Source organism: Scheffersomyces xylosifermentans (assembly GCF_036884685.1).
Source record: "Scheffersomyces xylosifermentans strain CBS 12540 chromosome Unknown RJT20scaffold_3, whole genome shotgun sequence".
Lineage (NCBI taxonomy): Eukaryota > Fungi > Ascomycota > Pichiomycetes > Serinales > Debaryomycetaceae > Scheffersomyces > Scheffersomyces xylosifermentans.
The window spans coordinates 987318-1009579 of NW_027042941.1; the positions used below are offsets into that span (position 1 = coordinate 987318).

Here is a 22262-nt window from a genome sequence, read left to right on the forward strand (position 1 = left end):
ACTACAATTATCACTATCTCACTACAACACACCATCTCACCATCTGACCATCTCACCATCTCTCTTTTGTCTCACTAATTCTCTCGCTAATTCTTCATCCCCCCTACCGCCACGGTGCTCCCCCACGGAAAAGTGAAAAATTTAGCGACGCCATAAAAAAATGTGACTAATCTTCACTGACTCTGAGTATTCATTAATCTTTTCAATTGTGGATTCCTTATCGATTACCGCTTATAAGTGTCAATTTCCAGTATATTCCTGGCTTATACACTAACTAAAGCACACTAGACATCTTGTAACCATGTCTGTTGAACTCTACGCCGACAAAGGGTCCAATTTACTGGCCCTTGTCGCTAACTTAAAGCTCTCCATCGCAGCCAGCGTCTACCAGCCAAAACTTGCCGTTGTTGTCCCAGAAGAAGACACAACGGCTGTATTGAAGGATAAAAAGTCAGGATTTGAACTCGTAGAAGCCAATGCTGCTGTAAAGTACTTGGGAAGCGATTTCGACGACAACAAGACCGCTTTGGACCTCGAAGAAAACGAACTCTACAAAGCCATCAAGACTAATTCCGCTGAAAAAGTCGGTTCCGTGAAAATTCCTACTGTTTTCACCAAGGCTGCCACTACACCATCGCAGATCATCTTATTCTCTGCCTTGTACCCTGCTTTGAAGGAATTTAAGGCTTCGGACTCGGAGTTGACCCAATGGTTCTCTGATTTTGCGGCCATCGAAAAGGTCTCGGCCGGTATTAAGCATGCCCTTTCTATTACCAAGTTAGAAAGAGCTAAAGAACAAAACACTGGGGCTGTCAGCATTAGAACTGGTCATTTAGTGAAACCACAATCTTCCAGCATCGTTCCAAAGGAGAATGAAAGAAACATCTTGATTACCTCTGCTTTGCCATATGTGAATAATGTTCCTCATTTGGGTAATATCATTGGATCTGTATTGTCAGCAGATATCTATGCCCGTTACGCCAAAAACAGAAACTACAACTGTCTCTTCGTTTGTGGTACCGATGAATACGGTACTGCCACCGAAACCAAGGCTTTGGAAGAAAAGGTTACCCCACAACAGTTATGTGACAAGTATCACAAGATCCACAAGGAAGTCTACGATTGGTTTGACATTGGCTTCGACTACTTCGGTAGGACCACCACTCCATTGCAAACTGAGATTGCCCAAGATATCTTCCTTAAATTGCACAAGAACAATTACTTAGAGGAAAGAACAACTGAGCAGTTATACTGTGAGGAACACAAGTCTTTCTTGGCTGATCGTTTCGTCGAGGGTACTTGTCCAAACTGTCAATATGAAGACGCCAGAGGAGATCAATGTGACAAATGTGGAAACTTACTTGATCCATTGCAATTGATCAACCCTCGTTGTAAGGTTGATGGTGCAACTCCTGTAGTCAGAGAATCCACTCACATTTATCTTAAGTTGAATGAATTGGAAGGGGAATTGCGCGAATGGGTTGACCATGCTTCTAATCATGGTGAGTGGTCCAAGAATGCTAAGACTATCACTGCCTCCTGGATCAAGAGAGGTTTGGAGCCAAGATGTATTACCAGAGATTTAATCTGGGGTACTCCAGTTCCATTAGAAGGTTACAATGAGAAGGTCTTATATGTGTGGTTTGATGCCACCATCGGATATGTTTCCATTACTGCTAACTACTTCAAGGACAAATCCGGTAATGACTGGCTTAAGTGGTGGAAGAACCCAGACAATGTTGACTTGTACCAATTCATGGGTAAGGACAACGTTCCTTTCCATACTGTTGTCTTCCCAGCATCTCAAATAGGAACCAGAGACACATGGACCAAATTGCATCACTTGAGTACCACTGAATACTTGCAATACGAAAACGGTAAGTTCTCTAAGTCTAGAGGAGTTGGTGTATTTGGTAATAATGCCAAGGACACTGGTGTTCCAGCTTCAGTTTGGAGATACTACTTAGCTTCTGTTAGACCAGAGACCTCGGATTCTCAATTCTCTTGGGAAGAGTTTGTTACCAAGAACAACTCTGAGTTGTTAGCCAACTTGGGTAATTTTGTTAACAGAATTGTCAAATTCGTCATCGCCAAGTACAACGGTGTGGTTCCAAAGTTTGACACTAAGAATATCCCAGACTATGACAAATTCGAGACTGATGTCAACCAGTTGTTGAAGACTTACATTGAGACCATGGAAGCTGTCAGCTTGAGAAGAGGTTTGGAAATCGCTATGTCTATTTCTTCCCGTGGTAACCAGTTCTTACAAGATAACAAATTGGACAACAGCTTATACGCCAACCAACCAGACAAGTCTGACGCCGTTGTCGGTGTTGCCTTGAACTTAGTTTACTTGGTTAGTGCTGTGATCTATCCATACATGCCAGAAACTACTGTCCAGATCACTGAGATCTTGAACGCCCCAGCTTTATCTATTACTGATAAGTTTGAATTAGTCTTACAAGCTGGCCACCACATTGGTAAGGCTCAATACTTGTTCAAGAGAATCGACGAGAAGAAGATCGATGAGTGGAGAAACTTGTACGGAGGAAAGCAGCAAAAGTAAATTGAAGGGTGTCGATAGAGGGGAAACGGGGTGTATTATGAACTATAGATTCTAATTAGAAGTATATATAGTCGATTTTTGAATGTAATTAGATAATGAGTTTGATTAACTGTAGTGTGAATAGCATTGTTGTATTATGATGCAAAAATGATGTATTGTGTTATGAACGGTATACCGTAGAAAAAAACAGTGTTACGCTATCAATATAAGAGTTATGAATAATCAAATGACTCTCTATGAACTCATTAAGCATTTACGAAACAAACTATAATATCGGATAAAGCGATTACCCATATAAATATATAGCTCTCTTAATACAAACACCATTACACAAAGGTGATCTGTTTTTTGCAATCAAATCTTGCTGCGCTACCAATTATAAACCTCCTCACAAATTCTCGGCTTCTGTTTCGGGATTGTGCTGCATACGTCAAACACAAAGAATAAGGTGACTTTTGGTGGGGTGGTGGTGACTACAAAATGGTTTGAAGTAATGAAAATGGGATAAATAGTGAACTGTGCTTAAAAGTTCGGGAACGGAATTATTAATTTTACTTTTAATTAATTTTGTCAACTTCTTTGCGTCACGATATCTCCTGATGTAGACATCATTCCATCTCTACTATAGTTATATACTAAGCACTGATCAACCTACCCATTAACAGAGGCTGTAGATGCTGCAATTTGTCCTAATAGGGAAGATTTACCCCGGTTTTCTGACCGCCTAAACATTCGCAACCGTCCTGCCCCACTACCCCGCCCCCTCTCCTATCATCATGCTATAGTACGGAAAGGGTCGGTAACTAACCACACTTGATTGTTTGTCTTGTTTGTTGGAGTTGATTATTGATTCTATATATGTTGTTGCCTATCGCTGCTGCTCTGGGACTGTTGAAATCCAGAGTTAATTCCACCAGAAATTATATAGATATTGGTTTAGCTTTAACGTGTATTGAAATCGCTTTCATATCGAATTTTTCAACAAAGAGCAACTCACGGCAGAACTACTTCGCTGTCCCTTAAAATCGAAATTTAATCACTTTTCATATTACGTTTTTTTATTATGGCAAGTGTTGCAAGAGCAGGCGCTATCGGCTTACTTTCAGGTCTCGCCTTGCCTCCTCTCCTCACAAGATTTCTCTTGGTACCATCCATTCGCCAGCAAAAAGTTGACGAGATCAGACATTTGAAATACCAAATTGACTACATGGGATGGCACGTTCGGGAATTGGAGGAAATCAAGGGTTACAAGGAAGAAGACACATACGTTCCAATTACTTTTGTTCCGAATGCTACGTGAATTGATTAGATCTTCCACCCACAGTATTAAATACTCCAAATTTAGTCACAGAACTGACAAATTTGGGATCATGTTAATATTAATAAATGCATGTTATTGTGAAGTTCAACGAGAACTCAACAGAGTAGAAATATGATATTTAATCGTAATCGCTATTAACCAGGCCCTCTTCGTCAAACGAGTCATCATCTTCGTCGAATTCGTCATCTTCTTCTTTGTCTTCATCCCCCTGGTTGTCAACTATATCACCCAAGTCTTCTTGAGTAATTTTGATATTTGCGCTTTCCCAGTTGCTTAGCTGCTTGGAATCGTTCAAGTCTCCTCCTGTCAAAACACGAATCAAGTTCAACTTGAAATTCTTGGATTGCTTCACGAAGTCGATGTGCGATCTCTTAACTTCCTCTGTATCAGGACTATGACCAATGCTCTGACCCACACGAATAAGTGTCTCGATACATGACTTAGAATTATTTATAATGTCGGAATCAAACTTAAAGAATCTCTTCTCAAAGAGTAACAATATTGTGGAGCCCCCAAACTTAAAGTAACCAATTTCATCACCTCTTTTGACAGTGTCATTCTCTCCTTTGGTCAAAACAATCGATCCAACCATCATAGCACCAACTGCAACCATAATTACCGTCCCGAAATGCTCAGTTTTAATTGGAATAATTGCTCTGACATTTTCACCAAACACATCCAATTCAGATCTTATTGCCATAGGATTAACTGTGTAGTATTCTCCATCGATATGCTTGATGTTCTGAATAGTACCATCCACAGGAGAGTGGAATCTATGGTAATCTTGAGGTGCTAATCTGAAGATTCCAATCGAGCACTTCTCAGCTTTGTATAAATCAGAATTTTCATAGTTGTTGAAATTTCCATTGAATAACTTCGCAATAGTAAAATTACGTCCCTTAATCCATAGCTGTGTAGCGCTATCTATATCACTAAAAGCCGCACAACGGCAATCAGCAGGTGACACAACAATCTTACTTGATTCCGGGGACTCAACTGGTCTCGCACCTGGCTTGAGCTTTCTGTAGAAGAATTCGTTGAAAGTCGGATACTTTGAAGGATCTGGCTCGAGACAGTCACTCATATCCAATTTGTGAAATTTAATAAAAGAATCTATATCTCCTTTCAGATGAGGACTGTCAAACTTAATACCTTGCTTAACACTCAACTTTTTCAACAAGATCCTTATTCTTCTAGTTTTTGCCTTATCCAAGCCTTTGTAGAGTAATCTAATGCCTAATCTCACGTAGACTCCCATCTTCTCTTCCATTATAATGCCAGTAGTCCTGTCTTGAACCAAAATATTAGCAGAATTCCCACCCAATGTATACTTTCCATATGTCAATTTAATCAAAACTTTGGAAAACCATTTTCTTGTTGCTAATTGTGGAGTGACATAAGAAGATACAAGCAATTTATTAACAATACTCCAGTCCTTAGAAGCACATATAGCTACGTGTGTGATGATATCAATGTCATCTTTCTTCACCAATCTCTTTTGGGTGCAGATAGGACATTTTTCAAGCTCGAAGAGTCTATTTTCCTCTTCATTTTTAGTGGAGGTGACATGGTCTTCTAAATATTGGATAATCTCAGCGTGGGTAAGCAAATCTCCACCCCAAGCCAGTTTATTCAGCTTCTCGTAAAATCCAGTAACCAACTCGTCACTGTTGGTACATCCAAGAGTATCGAGTAATGCTATTAATTCGAAGTAATCGTAAGAATTTTCTTTTTCATTAAGATTGTATTGTTCTAATACAATAGTCCAAAAGCGCCTTCTCAAGTTTTCGTACGTTTCAAAGCGAACTCTAATTTTAAGTTGGGGGTTGTACTTGCCTATGTACTTCTGCTTGTCCAACTTCATAGCTAAATTCATCAGTCTGAACTTCGATGTATCCCCCACAGCATGTGTGACCTTCTGACGATTAGTAAACTTCTTCTTTCTCACAGATGGAATCATATTATCATCGATGATTCTAATGCTGGAATGTTGCAGTGGAGAGTCATTGTCACCAGTTGTAAATCCATCTTGCATGTTTAAAGACATCATAGACACTGATTTCTTGGGCATACCTGACTCATAACAGTCTGCTACATCCATTGGTAATGCGGTAGCAACTCCTGTTATTTCTTTTATTGGCACGGATACTTCTGCTACCTGATCATGGAAAGAGAAATGATCCTTGTCCAAAATAGAAAACTGAATGTTGAATGTGCTTTCGTGTGGTAAAATCTCAAATGCTACCCTCTCGTTAAAAATGGGGTTCAAAGTGTGTCTTTTCCAACTTGTTCGGAAGGTTTTTTTACCGAATGTAACAACTACGAATGGATCCATATCAAAGGACGTTCTGGTAAAACTCTTAAGTGGTGGTAAATCGGAACAAGATACAATTTCAATGAATATAACACCTAGAACTTCACGATTAGTCAATTTGAACTTATCATCTCCTATGAGATGTTTTCCACGCAATTTCCTAAGTCTTGATCGTTTGGATCTCTTGGTTTTAATCTCTTCTCCAAAAGATGACAACGGGACGTCACTCTCAGTAATCATTTCCCCGTCAGAAGAAGCCAAGGAAAGCTCTGAGAACGAACTGACATCATCTTCTACGTTAAGAAATTTATTCTTAGCCGGTAATTGTAAACTCAGACTATCTTTCATCAAGGTTGGGAGTCTTGCTGCAGAAGCACTGCTAATGTTTCCATTATTACTATTGCTGTTAATGCCGCTGTCCGGTTCTATGGATTCAATATCTGACACATCTATAATGGAATTGCTGGTTCCATTCGTATCTTGATAGAATCCTTGCTCATCAGGTTTGGTAGAGAGTTCATACTCTGGATCTATCAAGGACTTCTGCCAATTGTTTAGAATGATAGCTTTATCCGTCTCTGTTACTTCTGAAACAACGAATTCTTCATGGAGTTCATGTGGGTCTTCCGCCCTGTTGTACAAGTCCAGACTTGGATTAACTATCATCTCTTGGCCTTCAACTGGTACTTTTTCGTCCTCCTCAGAAGATCTTCCTTTTTCTGTTTTCGAATTCAACCGTTTCCTTTCTCTTCTTTTGAGTTTTCTCTTTTTCACCGTCAACTCGAAAGAAAGTAATATAGATCCATTAACATAACTATGATATTCTTTATTGGAATAGAGTTTATACCACTTAGGTTCAGTCTTTCCCTTGAATGTAGTGCCGCCATTATACAAGATATCTTTAATGGAAAGTCTGACTTCTCCCAAATAATTCTTGTAACGTTTGTGCTTGTCCCAAACTGTTAACACGAGTACCTGTGAATAGTCATTTGATTTCAATGGAATGACAAGCTGATCATCCCATGATGGCTGATTCGTATTCAATTTCCGAGTCGTTTGCTTCTTAACATCGTTGAACACGGCTACTAGGACCGGATTAACACTCTTCCGAGAAGAATAGCTTTGGTATGCACTTGGTACACTGGAGCTAGAGACTAGATCAGCAGCTCTGGTAGCATTGATTTTGAGGAAAAGTTGAAATTCCTGGTTCACTAGTGGTCTATCTGAAGCGTCAGACGTCACAGAGTTCGACTTTGGTCTTGTTTTTATGGGTAATCTCATGGTTGACCGATCTCAATGATAACACCAACCGTGAGTTTTACTGCGAAGATAAGAGTGAAATTTGTAATGAAAGTACCGATTGTTGAGCCAAAACTCTATTAAAACGGCCCAAATCCGCCAAGGTAATTCCTAGTGCTTACTAGATCCACAAAATCCACTTATTTTCATATATTTCACTTCCGGTGGCTGTTCTTGGTGGCAGTTCTAAATTCCACCTTCGCTGGTTATAAGCCACTTTCCACTAATAAAAAAACGGTACTACTGTCGGTAGCACTGAAAAATCAGAGAAAATAGCCAATTCCGAAAACCGTAGCGATTCCAAGACGTTCCAGCACTGCTTCCGAGAATGCGATTGTAATTACTACCTGACTATATATCGCTGTGCCTCTTTGTGTTTCGTTTCACTATTAAAAAGAAAACTTCTCCAGTTCCTCGCCATTAGAGAAGGTCAAGTATTTTGGTGAGGTACAATAATTTTTCAGCCCCGTAGCGAGAGTTGGGGAGGAAAATAGTGAGAACGTGAGAACGTGGATTTCGGTTTAGGGAGAGAATTTGGAATCTCCAGGGGGAGAACAGTGCGTAGAGGGCAGTACTGGGCGCAGGATGTGAATATATTTAGTTTATATATATGATGATGGTAGAGGGGTTACATGGGTGTGTACAAGAAGTGGAGGTTTATGTGTACAATACAATATGTAGGGGTATATGTGTACAATTAAAAACATGGGGTGTAAAAAGGCATAATCGGGCAAAAACTTTGCTTTCTTGGGCAAATTAGTAGTCTTTGAATTGGTATTTGAATTGGTATTTGGGGTATTACGTCAACTACATTGATGGAAGTCACGGAAGGTTATAATTAAGAAAAAAAATATTGATATTCCTTTATTGACTTTTCAGCTGATGGTCAAGTACCCTTTCATGGTATGCTGTGGAGTTAGTAGCAATGATAAATATACAATCTCTTCTAAATACTATACAATATTATAAGAGGCTTCTTGGTATTTCGAAGTCTCACTATCTCACTATCTCGATTTCTCGCTATCTCATCGCCTCACTATCTCACACTATTACCGTATCTTCTCAGCTGCATGTCCTCCAAGTCCCCCCAGTGCACCAAGTCCACCACGGCCACCACGTTTTCGAAAAGCTCTCTTCTATTCTCTTATCTATATCTGCTCCTCCCCAACTCCTCCATTTCCGAATCTCTCAAGTTACCCTCGCTTAATCTATGCTGCTATCTCCTCCCATTGTCCCTCCGTCATTGCTCTTCTTCCCCCCCCCCCCCCCCCCCAACGATTCCCCACAAAAACAGTGCATGCAAACCGTTGTGATCGGCAGTACCGAGAAAGCGTCGGTGTGCATATACACTTATTAGACGAGGGATCTGGCTCTTGACTCTTCTGTATGGAAGAGAGTAAGGCAAGGTTAATGGAATGACGTTTGGAAACAATGCCAAGTAAAGTAGGCCGTTGAGCCGTGAAAACGATATAGTAAGCGCTAAGCCAGGAAATACTCAAGGAAATCAAAGATTCCTGTAGAAATTAGGGAGACTCAATTTATGGTTAACTTTAATATGGTAGCGCTGTATATATGTCAAAACGTCCCAAGTTGCCAGATGGTGTATCTAAGGATATCTGGCTAGGCCAAAAGTTATAGATGCCAAGCCAAGACTGTGGCAATCTCATGATCAACTGTTTGTCACCCATTTCTATGTATCACAATTTCAGATCAATCCCCTTCTGCTACAGTCATTTGGCAAAGTAAATACTTCATTAAAGGCAGACTAACGTCACAACCCATGCTACTAATCATACAAATTAATTCATCAACATATCCACAACTCTCTTCACACTCAACCTTTTGATATCTGTGTAAGTTTGACCAGTACCCACAAACAAAATAGGAACCTTCGTTGCCATCACCATATTAATCATCGTACCTACCAAGTCTCCAACAGTGTCTACTTTGGAGATAATGAAGAAATCCAAATTACGCTTGTTGCCAAAAGCATTATTAAAGTTAATTGCCTGCTCAACAGAGTCAGTACCGACCAAGGCTTCACCCACCATAATAATTTTATCTGGGTTGGCAGCATCACCAAACTTCTTCAATGGTGCCATAAGCTTGGTGTTGGAATGCGTTCTACCAGCGGTATCAATCAACACAATGTCGAACTTCTCGTTAGCGGCGTACTGAATAGCCATCTTGGCCGTTGTTACAACATGATCTCCACTACCATAACCTTTTTCAAAGATGTCAATTTTGGTATTATTGTTGGATGACTGATTATTCAAGTTCTTCAAGTTGTTCACATGAACCTTCAACTGTTCAACAGCTCCTGATCTGAATGTGTCACAAGCACAGATTAAAACGTTCAAGTTGTTCTGCAAGAACCAGTAAGCCAATTTGGCCAAATTGGTGGACTTTCCAACACCATTAACACCAACAACAGAGATCACATAAGGACGAGGATTGGCTGCATTTCTCTTGATGTCATACAATAAATCAGTCGAAACATTTGGAGTCAAAATCTTTGTCAACTCCTCTGTCAATGCTTGTTTGTATGTCGCTAAAGTGACATTCTGATTGCCAAGTTTAGATTTGATCTTTTCTATTATATTCTTGGCCATTTCTGGAGCAATATTCTTTGAAATTAATTGATCGTAAAACTTCTTTGATACATCCTCGATATTGATAGAACCACCTAAATACGATGTTATTTTACTAAAGAAGCCTCCTCTTGTATTTCCTGCCGAGCCTTCTTCGTCGTCTTCGTCATCTGAACCGTTTAAAATGTCATTTAGCTCGTTTACAAGAACCAATTCGTTCTCGTGAACAAAGGCAGACTCATCTATGACCATTGATCCTCCTTCCATTGGCGTAGCACTTCCCTCTTTGCTTGCGGAGTAGTCTAAAACCAGAGTATCTCCACTTTCAACCATTTGGTCTCCATCCCACTTTCTCATTTTCTTGTTTGTAGTCTTATTGAGTGCTCCCTTTCTAACTGGAGTGCTGGTTCCACTGTTATTGGCACTACTGAGAGGAGTCACTCCGTTTGCCTTTGCAACCGGGGTTTCCACCAGTTTGAGCTTCATCAATTGGTTGAACTGTAAATCGACCAATTTCTTCAATTTGTCATATTGCTCCTTATTATCTTCACCGTCCGTTTCGGCATTCAATTTGTTGAATGTCTTCACAATGCCGCTCAACGTCTGCTGTATCTTATCACCGTCGATAGTAGTCACGGCGTCGAAATACAAAGCAGCGTAAACGTCGTCTCGCTTGTAAGCGTAAAACCGCTTCTGATGCAAGCTCTTGGTGAGAAAGTTGGGTTCTAATTCCGTGTGTGTTTCATTGACTATGTTATAGATGAACTCATTGAATGGAGTGATTTTATTGTTGTATTGGTACTCTATTCTGCCCGAGGGTCTGAAAATGATCAAAGATTGCGACATTGTGGCTAAATGGCGCAATGCCTTCAGTGGTCTACACTACTTATGGTTCAGAATAGCACCAATTAGTCTTTGTAAGAGTCCTTTAACCGTAGCATCCAAATCATTAATTACCGCCAACTGATCTGTTCAGAATTTGCTGGTGGATGGTATCTGCAGGTGTATCACGTGGATGGGAGTAGGAGTGTGCAGTGTAGAGTTGGTGGTATAATTAGTTGGTAGTAGTATAAGTTAGTATAAGTAATAAGTTTAGTAGTTCACATGATGTTAGTAGTATAAATAACGTTAGTGGTATAAGTAATGTTAGTAGTGAAATTATAAATAATGTTTGTAGTACACATAAGTAGTCATATTATAAATAATGTTAATAGTACACGTAATGTCAGAAGTTCACATAATGTTAGTGGTACAAATAATGTTTAGTAGCACAAATGAGTGGTACAAATAATGTTAATTGTACAAATAACTTTATGAAGATACCTAGGAACAAGTATGGAAGATGAAAAGCACTTTTTTCTAATGGGAATATACTTTTGGGAGCTTCGGTATAACTTTACTGTATAGCTGCAAATGCTGTCATACTTAAAGAGCGTACAATCAAAGAGTAATGTTTAAGTTCCTGCATGTAATGAAACCACTTCGAAAAATGAGAGAGTTTGATAGATTTACGTGCATGTTGCCAATTATCCTACCAATGGAAGAACAGCACTATTGAAAGTAGAGTAATCCATAGAAAACAGACCATTACCGAGAGTAAGACAATATTTGCCCACCAACAGCAATGTCCAAGTTCACTCTCCAAAAAATAAAAAGACAATAAACACCTTTTCATCCACCAAAAACAAATGACGTCACAGACAGGATTCGAACCTGCGCAGGTAAAACCCAACGCCTGAACCGCAAAATTAGCAGGGCGTCGCCTTAACCACTCGGCCACTGTAACTATTTTTCTTTATTTCAATTTTTGCTTGAACTAATCGTGTTCAAGTCACGTGACTATATTAAAAAATTGGATTAATAGGGACATATTGGCTTTTTACCACGAAATTGGACATTTTTATGGTAATAGTAGCATTTTTCATCACCTTCTCTATCATATAACCTCCTAAAACACCCATTTTCCACCATATATTCCACCCTTCTTCAACACTAGTCAAACTCACTGTTGACCAAATTGGGCCTCGCGCACGACCTCTCTCTGGACTTTTTGGCGTGTAACTCAATAAACAGATCACAGTTAAAGAATGTAGTAAGTTGTTATAACGATAACGGACACAGTTAAGTTTTTGTGAGTTCTAGTGTGATAGGTTGATTCTAAAGGTGTGCAGAAACAAGCCTGTGTTATCAGAAAAGTTCGATAACCAACGATACTACGAAAGCATTGGCATATAGAACACTTCTTTAGGTATAGATTCACATTTACGGTTAGTTTTATATTAAAGAATTGAGGTCAATTCCGAAGAAATTTTAGTTGAAATCAGTCCTAGAGTCGCAAAACAGTCTGTACTTGACGGCAATTCATATATTCTACAGAAGTTGAGACTTTTCAACATCGAAATCATAGCTTCCATCGAGTTCACGTAACCACAGCAAACAACATGGCTTACTACAACTCCCAAAATTTGCAGAATATGCAATTCTATCAATCCAGCTACGCCAACCAATACCCACAGCAATCCGGAATAAATCCCGGAGGCTCCTTAGGTGCGATGGATAACGCATTTGGTGCCAACATCGATGTCAGTGGCGTAATGGGAAGCGGTGAGTTAACTCCTGGTCTTCTTGCTGCCTTTGGCACCTCTGGTTATCCCGGTGAACCACCATTATTGGAGGAGCTCGGTATCAACTTCCAGCACATCAAGGACAAAACTTTGACAGTGTTGAATCCATTCAACAAGAATATCACATCTGATATAATGGCCGACTCTGACTTGGCCGGCCCTATTATCTTCGTGTTACTTTTCGGTACCTTGTTACTCTTGGCAGGAAAAGTCCAATTCGGTTATATCTACGGTGTTGGACTTTTTGGAACCATTAGTTTGCATTATTTGTTCAAGTACATGGGTAACGATGTCCAAATTGATTTGGTCAGATCGGCCTCGGTCATAGGCTACTGTTTGTTGCCATTAGTGTTGATCAGTGTGATAGGTGTGGTGATATCATTAGACCACATGTTTGGTTACATTTTAAGTATCATTGCTGTATTGTGGTGTACTTACTCGGCTTCTGGGTTCTTTGTAGCTGTATTGAAATTGCACAACGCCAGACCTTTGGTAGCTTACCCATTGTTCATGTTCTACTCAGTTTTCGCATTAATGGCCATTTTTGTGGAAAAGACCGATGACAAGTTGTAAGAAAACCAATAGAGGCTACGACCAGGAGCAACTTTGTTTCTTCTAGTTCATGTCTCTCTGTTTTCAGCGAGATGTGTGTAAATTATTTATATAACATTAATACAAAACATGTAATAGCGAGTGGAATATAGGTGTTGTATTGAATTGAAAATGTGACTGCTCAATTGACGCTTATCAAATGTTCAATACATAGAGTTAATCATAGCTTTTGTGAAGATACATTTTTCAGTAAATAGGATGAGGACAGGATAATTCCCTTTCTATTAAATTTAGAATATTTCAGTTAAGGGTTCGTCTTATCCAATTCCTTGTTGGCAATCTGGATAAAATAATGAAAGATGCAAATGAACTTTGCCACAGACATAGTAGCACAACACATTACAGTAGACTTCAACCAAATGCTGTTAAAAAAGGACCTACAAACTCTACAGCAATGGTTACAAGTTACAACCAACAGAGCATCCCAGACGACTAATCGTCAGGAAGCACTTTTGTACATATATGTATTTATATACTTAGCATCCACTCATAGATATCCCAATTTCATCCACTCACACATATCATCCACATATTCATATCATCCCTCATAAATATCATATATCATCCACACAAAAATACCATGTATCATAAACAGAGTTACCATCCATCATCCAATCTTTTGGGGGGATACCTTCATTCCTAACAATTTAAATAAAATAGAGAGAAACGAGAAAGACAGCGTGATCGTGATCATTACAAAGAGAAACCAGAGGGTGTAAACTCTCTGCCAAAACCCTTTGATCCAAACAGAGATAATGTTCCTCCAAACAGAGATAATAAGGTTCCATTATTTTTGCAGTCGTACATTTTGACAGTTGCGCACAAACGTCAAATTGAAAATTGCGCAGTGGTGAGCCACTGAAATATTTCAGACCCTCGTTAAGTGAAGTTGATAGAAGACAAGTTAGGGATTACAGTAACAGAATAACAAATACTATGAGGACAAGGGGATTGGTTTGTCCCAGAAGGACTCAGCTTGGACGGTCCATACGATGGAATTCTTCTTCAAAGCCATTTTACGTCACTACGCCTATCTTCTATCCTAATGCCAGTCCCCATTTGGGACACTTGTATTCCATGCTTTTGGCAGATACCAGAGTGAGATGGGAAAAGCTCGACCCCAAGAAGTCCGGATACCTCCTCACAGGAACTGATGAACACGGCTTGAAGATCCAAGCAGCAGCCGAGAAAGCTGGAATAGAACCAAAAGAATTGGTTGACAAAGTATCAGACAACTTCAAGGTCTTAGCTAAGAAATACAACGTTGACTACGACAGATTCATGAGAACAACAGATGATGACCATATTAAAGCAGTTCAATACTTCTGGGATTTGATGATGTCCAAGGGGCTCATACTTGAAGGTTCCCATAGTGGCTGGTACTGTGTTAGTGATGAGACTTTCTATCCTGAAAACCAGATTGAGGAAATCATAGATGAAAAGACTGGTCAAAAGAAAATGATCTCAATTGAATCGAGAAACGAAGTGGTTTTCCAAGAGGAAGAGAATTACTTCTTCAAGTTGTCTCAATTCCAAGATGAGCTTCTTTCTTTCCTTGAAAAGAATCCTACGTTTATCTTACCTCAACATAGATACAACCAAGTCGTGAATATTCTTAAGGAAGCTCCTTTACCAGATTTGTCGATTTCAAGGCCCAGCTCAAGACTTAAGTGGAGTATTGAAGTCCCAAATGACCCATCTCAAAAGATTTACGTATGGTTTGATGCCTTGTTAAACTACCTTACAGCAGCCTCGTTTCCTCATTTCGAGAGGCAAGGTGATAAGTTCATAACTCCAGTAGAAAGCCCTTGGCCTGCCACTCATATCATTGGCAAAGATATTATCAAATTCCATTGTATTTATTGGCCGATTTTCCTTCTCGCGGCTGGTATCGAATTACCAAAGAAGGTAGTTGTTCATGCCCATTGGTTAAGCGATGGTTTCAAAATGAGTAAAAGTTTGGGAAATGTGGTTGATCCTTTCGAAATTTTAGACCACTACGGTGAAGATGCGGTGAGATTCTTCTTGATGGAGAATTCTAATATCCAAGATGACTGCAAATATCGTGAAGAACTACTTCATCAATCGAGAGAATCTCTTATTGGTAAGTACGCTAATTTGATTTCTAGATGTGGCAACAAAGCTTTCAATATAAGAGAGAGTGTTGAATTTAGCAACGATGGCAAATTTGCAGGTATAGACTCTCTTATTAAGGACTATGGTATTGACAAAGAACAGTCGGAGCTGATTATTGCTGCTAGGAACAATTTGTTGGCTAGCCTTGACAGTTTGTACGCCAATATGGATTCTAAACTCGATGAATTTGACCATATCAGAGCTATTCAGGATTGGTGGACAACTCTTTACTATGGAAATCAGGTATTCCAGATTGCCGAGCCTTGGTCCTACTCAAAGTTGCTCAAAGATGACTCAATCAGTGTAGATGAAAAAGAGAAGTACAAACATTTGCAAAACTACTTCGTGTATCTCGCTGCAGAAACTTCTAGAATATCGTCTATCCTTATCAGTCCAATAATCCCGACGTTATCACAGAAGATTTTGGACAGGTTGAATGTTTCACCAGAGCATAGGAATGCAGGGTTTGCTAAGGTTGGTGCTGACCAAGAGTATGGAGAAGGAGCCAATGGAAAACACCACAAAATGCCAATTGAGAAGGTGAAAATGAGGGAGAGAAATGTTGAAGCTGAAGAGAAGTGAATTGCTGCGTTACTTTACAAAACTTTTACAATACTTTAACGTTCACTGAGCAGCATTTATAAAGATATAAGACAAATGCACTCTACTCCTTGACATATTTAAAATAACTGTGTTCAACATCTTTCGCCCAATTTCAATTCAAGAACCTGTAAATAGTCTTTGATACATGTATATATCATTCTTTGGACTTCTTGTAGAAATTAACTTTAAAAAATTACAATTAGAAATTATTTGAATAAATATCTAAAATAATGCAAAATCCTTATAAAAACAATAAACTCCTTAATTATTTCCTTCATCCAATGAACTATTACTTTTCATTTTCTCAAATTTCCCACAAAGAACAAGTTCAATGACCTTATAATTCAAAAATGATCCATCGAACTCCTTTTTGGGACATTTGTGCCTATTCCTACCAACCATCCCCCATCACTTTTGCACCCACTCTAAGAATCTGACTACACATACTACATCTTTGGGTCACAAACATCATCATCCTGCACCATATGGTAGCGCCGAAGGCCGGGCCACGTCAAAATCTCGTTTCGAAGTACCCCCTCCTTGGAACAGCCTCTACAACTCAGTACACCACCCAGATTTGATTTAGCTGCCTATAGTAAAATGGCTGCAAATTTTGAGTTGCATCTGTTGACACTTATTTCTCAGATATGCCGACTTCTGCGGCCATCTTGGCTCGCGGCCGACGGGCCACTCCAATACCCATCCAAAATCTTTCGTTCTTTTTACCAACGACATAACGACTTCTCCTTGATCAGAATCCATTGAAACCCAATTTTTACCCTTATTACCCTACTCCAACCCCCATCCATCGACCATCCCATCCCCTTCCACCCTCCTGTTCCTCTGTTTCAGCGATATTTTCTTCTCTCCTTTTGTCTCACGAATTTGGGTCACATTACCCTTTTGGGACTGCATGGTTAAGCAGCCCCGTCCCTTGTGCCCTAGCAAAATTGTGCGAATTCAAAATCGCTCAGTTTCTGTATCACTTTGGTGGGATAAGTCGAAACAGTAAGGTTGAGTAAAACACCAGTTTTTGGTAGAATACGACTTGTTAGTTCGCTGTGTGTGTATATACCAGTTGCTACAGTGGATTGAGCGAAGAAACGAGCTTTTTTCCGACGGTTTTTGATACTAATTGGTTGAGTATATTCACTGGTTTCTTTCGCTTTTGGTTGTAAATACTGAGAGAGAACAGTCCTGCTGTAAGTAGAAGTCAAGCCTCAGCGCGTAGTTAACCATCCAGTAACAACGGCGGTTAGTGATAGAACCAGATAGAGCCAGAATCCGTGGTTGTGACAATAGTAGATCCACCATAACAGAAATCCAGCATTACGGTGGATTCGGTATCGGTATACTCTGTGGAACATTCCTTTGATAGTAACGTTTATTGTCCATAATCGTTAAGTACAGCCTCATACCATGAGTAGAAGAAACAGAAGAAGCGTCATTGATGACGACGACGACGAGGATTTCGAGGTCGAAAATTACGGTAATACCGATGCTCTTCCGCCAAGACGGTCCAGAGGCGTAACCTCGTATACAGAAGAAACTGGTAATGATTTCGAAGACGAAGATGACAATGGCTACACAGAAGAAGCCGAAGCCCCAGCCTCCCAAGTGAAAAATGAACCAGAAGAAGCCATTAAGCAAGAAGAAACTCCTGATGAGGAGTTCAAAGCCGAAGATCCTGCCTCAGATGACGATGACGATTTAGCCTCCTCTCCAAGCGAAGACGAAAAGGATAACGACGGAGATGATTACGTGGAAGAGGACGACGAAGACGACATTCCAAAATCGAGAAGAAAGAGAAATAAAGGAAAACGTTCAGCTGGGCGTGCCAAACTTGACTCAGATGATGAAGATTTCGAAGATGACGACGCCATTGTAAGTGACGACGATTTCATAGAAAAAATCAAACAAAAGAACTTCATTGAACTGGATGAGGAAGATATTTCAGGGGAAGACTATGGATATGGAGATGCTCCTCCCAGAAAAAAGAAGAAGAAGTCAAGATCAAGATCAAGATCTATAGAGCCTACAACATTCCTGAGAGTAAGAACAACGAGATCTGGTAAACTGTTGGAAGAAATTCCTCCACCAGTAGAAGCTGATGTAACCAAGGATACCGAAGAAGAAGATGATATACAAAAGGAGGTAGCCGATTTATACGACTCATCTCCCCTGCCAACACCCGTTAAGCATAAATTGAGAGATAGGTCACAAAAGGTGGACTACACTATTCCTCCTCCTATCACAAATGACTTCCAATTCGACAATATCCGGAGACCTACTCCACCGTACTCTGCTGGAGGTAGAGGAAAGAGAGGTAGAGCAGCATTAAATAAAAATGAGTACAGGAAGATCCTTTTCCCAACTGCAGGGCCATTTGGAGGAAGCGACGTTACCTCCGTTTTTGGTGTGAATATTCCACCTGGAGGTATACCTATTCCTGGAATGACCACGGATAATTCAAAATATACAGCAATTGGCCAAAACTTGGATGACTCGGATTCTTCCGAGGATGAAATAGTCCCTGTTAATGGCGATGCAACGATAACAAAAAAGCCAGCATTCGCTGCAAACGGTGCTTCTATTAACAATACAAAGCTTATTACTGGTGGTACTAATGAGACAAAGGATGGAAAGAAGAAAAATAACTTGAGTGATACCGATCCGTTAGGAGTGGACATGAACATAGATTTCTCCGTTGTTGGTGGATTAGATAACTACATTGATCAACTTAAGGAGATGGTTGCATTACCATTGTTGTACCCAGAGTTATATCAAAATTTCGGCATTACTCCTCCAAGAGGTGTACTTTTCCACGGTCCTCCTGGTACAGGTAAGACATTAATGGCTAGAGCTTTGGCTGCAAGTTGTTCTACTGCTGAACGTAAGATTACATTCTTCATGAGAAAAGGTGCCGATTGTTTAAGTAAATGGGTTGGTGAGGCAGAAAGACAACTCAGACTTTTATTTGAGGAGGCTAAGAACCAACAACCTGCAATTATCTTTTTTGATGAAATTGATGGGTTAGCACCAGTGAGATCATCTAAACAAGAACAAATTCACGCCTCTATTGTCTCGACATTGTTGGCACTTATGGATGGTATGGATAACAGAGGTCAAGTTATTGTCATTGGAGCAACTAATAGACCAGATTCTATTGATCCAGCATTGAGAAGACCAGGTAGATTCGATAGAGAGTTCTACTTTCCGTTACCCGATATTAATTCAAGAAAGGAAATTTTGAAAATTCACACTAGAAAGTGGACACCCCCTCTTGCAGAACCATTCGTGGAAAAGATTGCCGAATTGACAAAGGGATATGGTGGTGCTGACTTGAGAGCTTTGTGCACAGAAGCTGCTTTGCATAGTATTCAAAGAAAATACCCCCAGATCTATAGAACCAATGAAAAGCTTGAGGTACATCCTCTGAAAGTTAAGGTTATTGCCAAAGATTTCATGAAGTCAATTGAAAAGATTGTTCCCTCTAGTGCTAGATCGACATCTTCAGGCTCCGCACCTTTGCCAGATCATTTGAAACCATTACTTCAAGGAAGCTTAACCGAGATAACAGCGAAATTGAACGATTTGCTTCCTGATGCAGTGGGATTACCTGGTAAGAAGAAGATCACAGCCTTGGATGAAGCTTTATATTTGGATCCTTCTATTGATGATGAAGATGGAGGTTTTGCTAGACAGCAATTATTGCGAAACTTAGAAAACTCCAGAGTTTGCAAGCCTCATTTACTTATTTGTGGTAATCCAGGTAATGGTCAGCAATATGTAAGTGCGGCTGTACTCAACTACTTGGAAGGATTCCAGGTCCAGTCTTTAGATATGGGTAATATCTTTGGTGACGCAACTAGGACTCCAGAGCTGAGTATTGTTCAGGCCTTTATTGAAGCCAGAAGACATCAACCATCTATTCTCTTCATTCCAAACATTGATATCTGGTTCCAAGTGGTACCGCACTCTGCAAGGGCCACATTGTCCAGCTTGCTTAGAAACCTCAAGAGTAACGAGAAGGTCCTCCTTCTCGGTATAGCCGAATCAAACTTTGAAGATTTAGATCAGGAGGTTCAGTTAATCTTTGGCCTTGACAATCTGGCTAATAATGTCAAACTTTCTAACCCTACAAGAGAACAAAGATCACAATACTTCAGCACTTTATCCAAAACATTGCACATGAAACCGTACGAGTTCATTAATGACTTAGAAAATAGACCTAAGAGAAAGCTTAAACAGCTCAAAGTCGTCAAGGGTGGAAATACTGCGGCAAGCGATGTTAGTGACAAGAAGAAGCAAAAGCAAATCGAGTATAATGACACTAAGCTCAAGAATGTCTTGAAAATAAAACTTGCTGGACTCATGGATTTATTCAAAAACCGGTATAAGCGTTTCAAGAAGCCAATAATTGATGAGAACTTCTTGGCACATATATTTGATCCAGCGGTATTGCAGAATCCATTATTACAATATGAGGTTGCCTACGTAAGATCGAATGATCCTGGGCACGAAGACACAATTAAAGAGGTTTCTACAGGGAAGTATTATTATAATATGGACTTAGATATTATTGAAGAGAGGTTGTGGAACGGGTTCTACAGCGAACCTAAGCAGTTCATAAAGGATATCAAGATGATCGTTAAAGATTGCATTACATCTGGAGACAGAGAGAGGATTTTGAAGGCCAATGAAATGTTAACCAATGCTCAGTTTGGTGTCGATGATTTTTCAACCCCTGAATTCTTAAATGCTTGCAAAGAAATGAGAGAGAGAGAAATCGCGAAGCAAAAACGCTTATTAGAAGAACACAAAATCCTCTCTGATGAGTTTGCTAAGCAGCAACAAAGTCTCTTAGAGAATGCTATCGAAATAACTGCTCAAAATGGCGAAATTCAGCAAAATGGAACTGTTGTTATTCGTGAAGCTGAAGAGCTGAGTTTACCAGCAGCCCTTGAGAATGCACCTGAAGACATTGTTATGGAGGATTCGGCTCAAGCCAATGTTCCTGAAACAACAGAAATTGCAATTGTACATGAAGAGATTCGTGTAAATGGATCGACAACCGATGAAAAGGTGACAGAAATAATTAAGAATTCGGTAGTTGATGAGACATCCGTGCCACAAAACAATGGAAGTGTCAGTGATTCGGAGTCTGAAGCCGAAGAGGAGGAAGTTAAGAAGGACTTAGCAAGAAATTTGATTATTGATGAAAATGAAGTTTCCAGATTTGAGGAAGCTCTTTTATCGAAAACTGAGCGTTCCAGTATTGAGATGTTAGAAATAGTGACAGCCAAATTAATGGAAATAATCTGGAATGACAGAGGCAGTTGGGACAAAACTGAAACATTACACAAGTTGTTTGAAGCTATCAAGTAGGGGTTCTGATGATATATGTACCAAAATTTGAGAACGACTGGTTTATAGAATGTATATATATTAACAATATGTAAAAATAATAAACTTTTTAAAATCTATTGAAAGAAGTGAATGAATATTGTACAATATGGGATAGTGTATTCTTGCTGTGATGAGCATACGATGGAACTGTGTTATTATGGAAATGGTTAGCTAACATCCACTGTTTGCCATAGATATTCGTAGAAACGCTATTGACAACTTTCGACTTGGACTTAATAACTCTAGAAGAATAATACTGATTCCCATTTATTTTGGTTGAAATTTTTTGGCAGCAATTATCAATGATGAACTGTTAATCCTCGGCACTTCCATCTCTTGGTCTATATATCACAGCCTGGGCTTCCAACTCGCTGATTATATGTGGAGGTAATTTACCATTGACTTTAACGGCATAAAGACCGGCACCAAAAGAGTCGATTCTCAACCATCTGGCAACCCAGGAGTTTCTGTTGTCTGCACCCAAAGCAACCAAACCTTCAAACGATGGCGAGGTACAATCTTGCACTTGTCCTTCTTCATTATCTTGGTAGTGCAAAAGAGATTCACAGTTAGGACATCCATGGTCCACGAATCTCTTCATCGGTTGGATTATTCCACAAAGCATGCATGCTCTTTCTGTTCTACTTGACATAATGCTAATTTACTACTAATACACTTTAAGAAACACGACCACCAGGTAATATATAATATATGTCTCTTCTTCCCACTAATCTTTCATCTATTCAACTTCATACAATCACTGTTAACATTATTCATTGTTGGAGAT

General features: G+C 39.6%; 8 protein-coding genes and 1 non-coding gene across 9 annotated transcripts; 5 read left to right on the forward strand and 4 right to left on the reverse strand. All coding sequences in view use genetic code 12, as the record gives it.

Moving 5' to 3' along the window:
• Positions 1–148: 148 nt before the first annotated feature.
• Positions 149–2666, forward strand: MES1 (methionine--tRNA ligase). Its single transcript, XM_064916907.1, has one exon. It carries the CDS (start codon positions 302–304, stop codon positions 2564–2566), a length of 2265 nt encoding a protein of 754 aa, XP_064775028.1. The 5' UTR covers positions 149–301; the 3' UTR covers positions 2567–2666.
• Positions 2667–3137: 471 nt separating this feature from the next.
• Positions 3138–3918, forward strand: RJT20DRAFT_127060 (uncharacterized protein). The gene has a single exon (XM_064916908.1). It carries the CDS (start codon positions 3630–3632, stop codon positions 3864–3866), a length of 237 nt encoding a protein of 78 aa, XP_064775029.1. The 5' UTR covers positions 3138–3629; the 3' UTR covers positions 3867–3918.
• PSD2 (phosphatidylserine decarboxylase 2) lies at positions 3919–7898 on the reverse strand. Its single transcript, XM_064916909.1, has one exon. The coding sequence runs from the start codon at positions 7480–7482 to the stop codon at positions 4006–4008; it is 3477 nt and encodes a 1158-aa protein (XP_064775030.1). The 5' UTR covers positions 7483–7898; the 3' UTR covers positions 3919–4005.
• A 1190-nt stretch (positions 7899–9088) lies between these two features.
• SRP101 (Signal recognition particle receptor subunit alpha) lies at positions 9089–11022 on the reverse strand. Its single transcript, XM_064919828.1, has one exon. The coding sequence runs from the start codon at positions 10935–10937 to the stop codon at positions 9300–9302; it is 1638 nt and encodes a 545-aa protein (XP_064775031.1). The 5' UTR covers positions 10938–11022; the 3' UTR covers positions 9089–9299.
• A 761-nt stretch (positions 11023–11783) lies between these two features.
• Positions 11784–11877, reverse strand: RJT20DRAFT_t65. The gene has a single exon. It is a non-coding gene; the product is annotated as a tRNA-Ser (tRNA).
• A 465-nt stretch (positions 11878–12342) lies between these two features.
• On the forward strand, positions 12343–13512 carry TIP1 (transporter). The gene has a single exon (XM_064919829.1). The coding sequence runs from the start codon at positions 12533–12535 to the stop codon at positions 13286–13288; it is 756 nt and encodes a 251-aa protein (XP_064775032.1). The 5' UTR covers positions 12343–12532; the 3' UTR covers positions 13289–13512.
• A 638-nt stretch (positions 13513–14150) lies between these two features.
• On the forward strand, positions 14151–16300 carry MSM1 (methionine--tRNA ligase). The gene has a single exon (XM_064916910.1). The coding sequence runs from the start codon at positions 14264–14266 to the stop codon at positions 16043–16045; it is 1782 nt and encodes a 593-aa protein (XP_064775033.1). The 5' UTR covers positions 14151–14263; the 3' UTR covers positions 16046–16300.
• A 765-nt stretch (positions 16301–17065) lies between these two features.
• On the forward strand, positions 17066–21502 carry RJT20DRAFT_127066 (uncharacterized protein). Its single transcript, XM_064916911.1, has one exon. It carries the CDS (start codon positions 17486–17488, stop codon positions 21452–21454), a length of 3969 nt encoding a protein of 1322 aa, XP_064775034.1. The 5' UTR covers positions 17066–17485; the 3' UTR covers positions 21455–21502.
• RJT20DRAFT_127067 (transcription elongation factor) lies at positions 21503–22200 on the reverse strand. Its single transcript, XM_064916912.1, has one exon. It carries the CDS (start codon positions 22125–22127, stop codon positions 21789–21791), a length of 339 nt encoding a protein of 112 aa, XP_064775035.1. The 5' UTR covers positions 22128–22200; the 3' UTR covers positions 21503–21788.
• Positions 22201–22262: the final 62 nt, after the last annotated feature.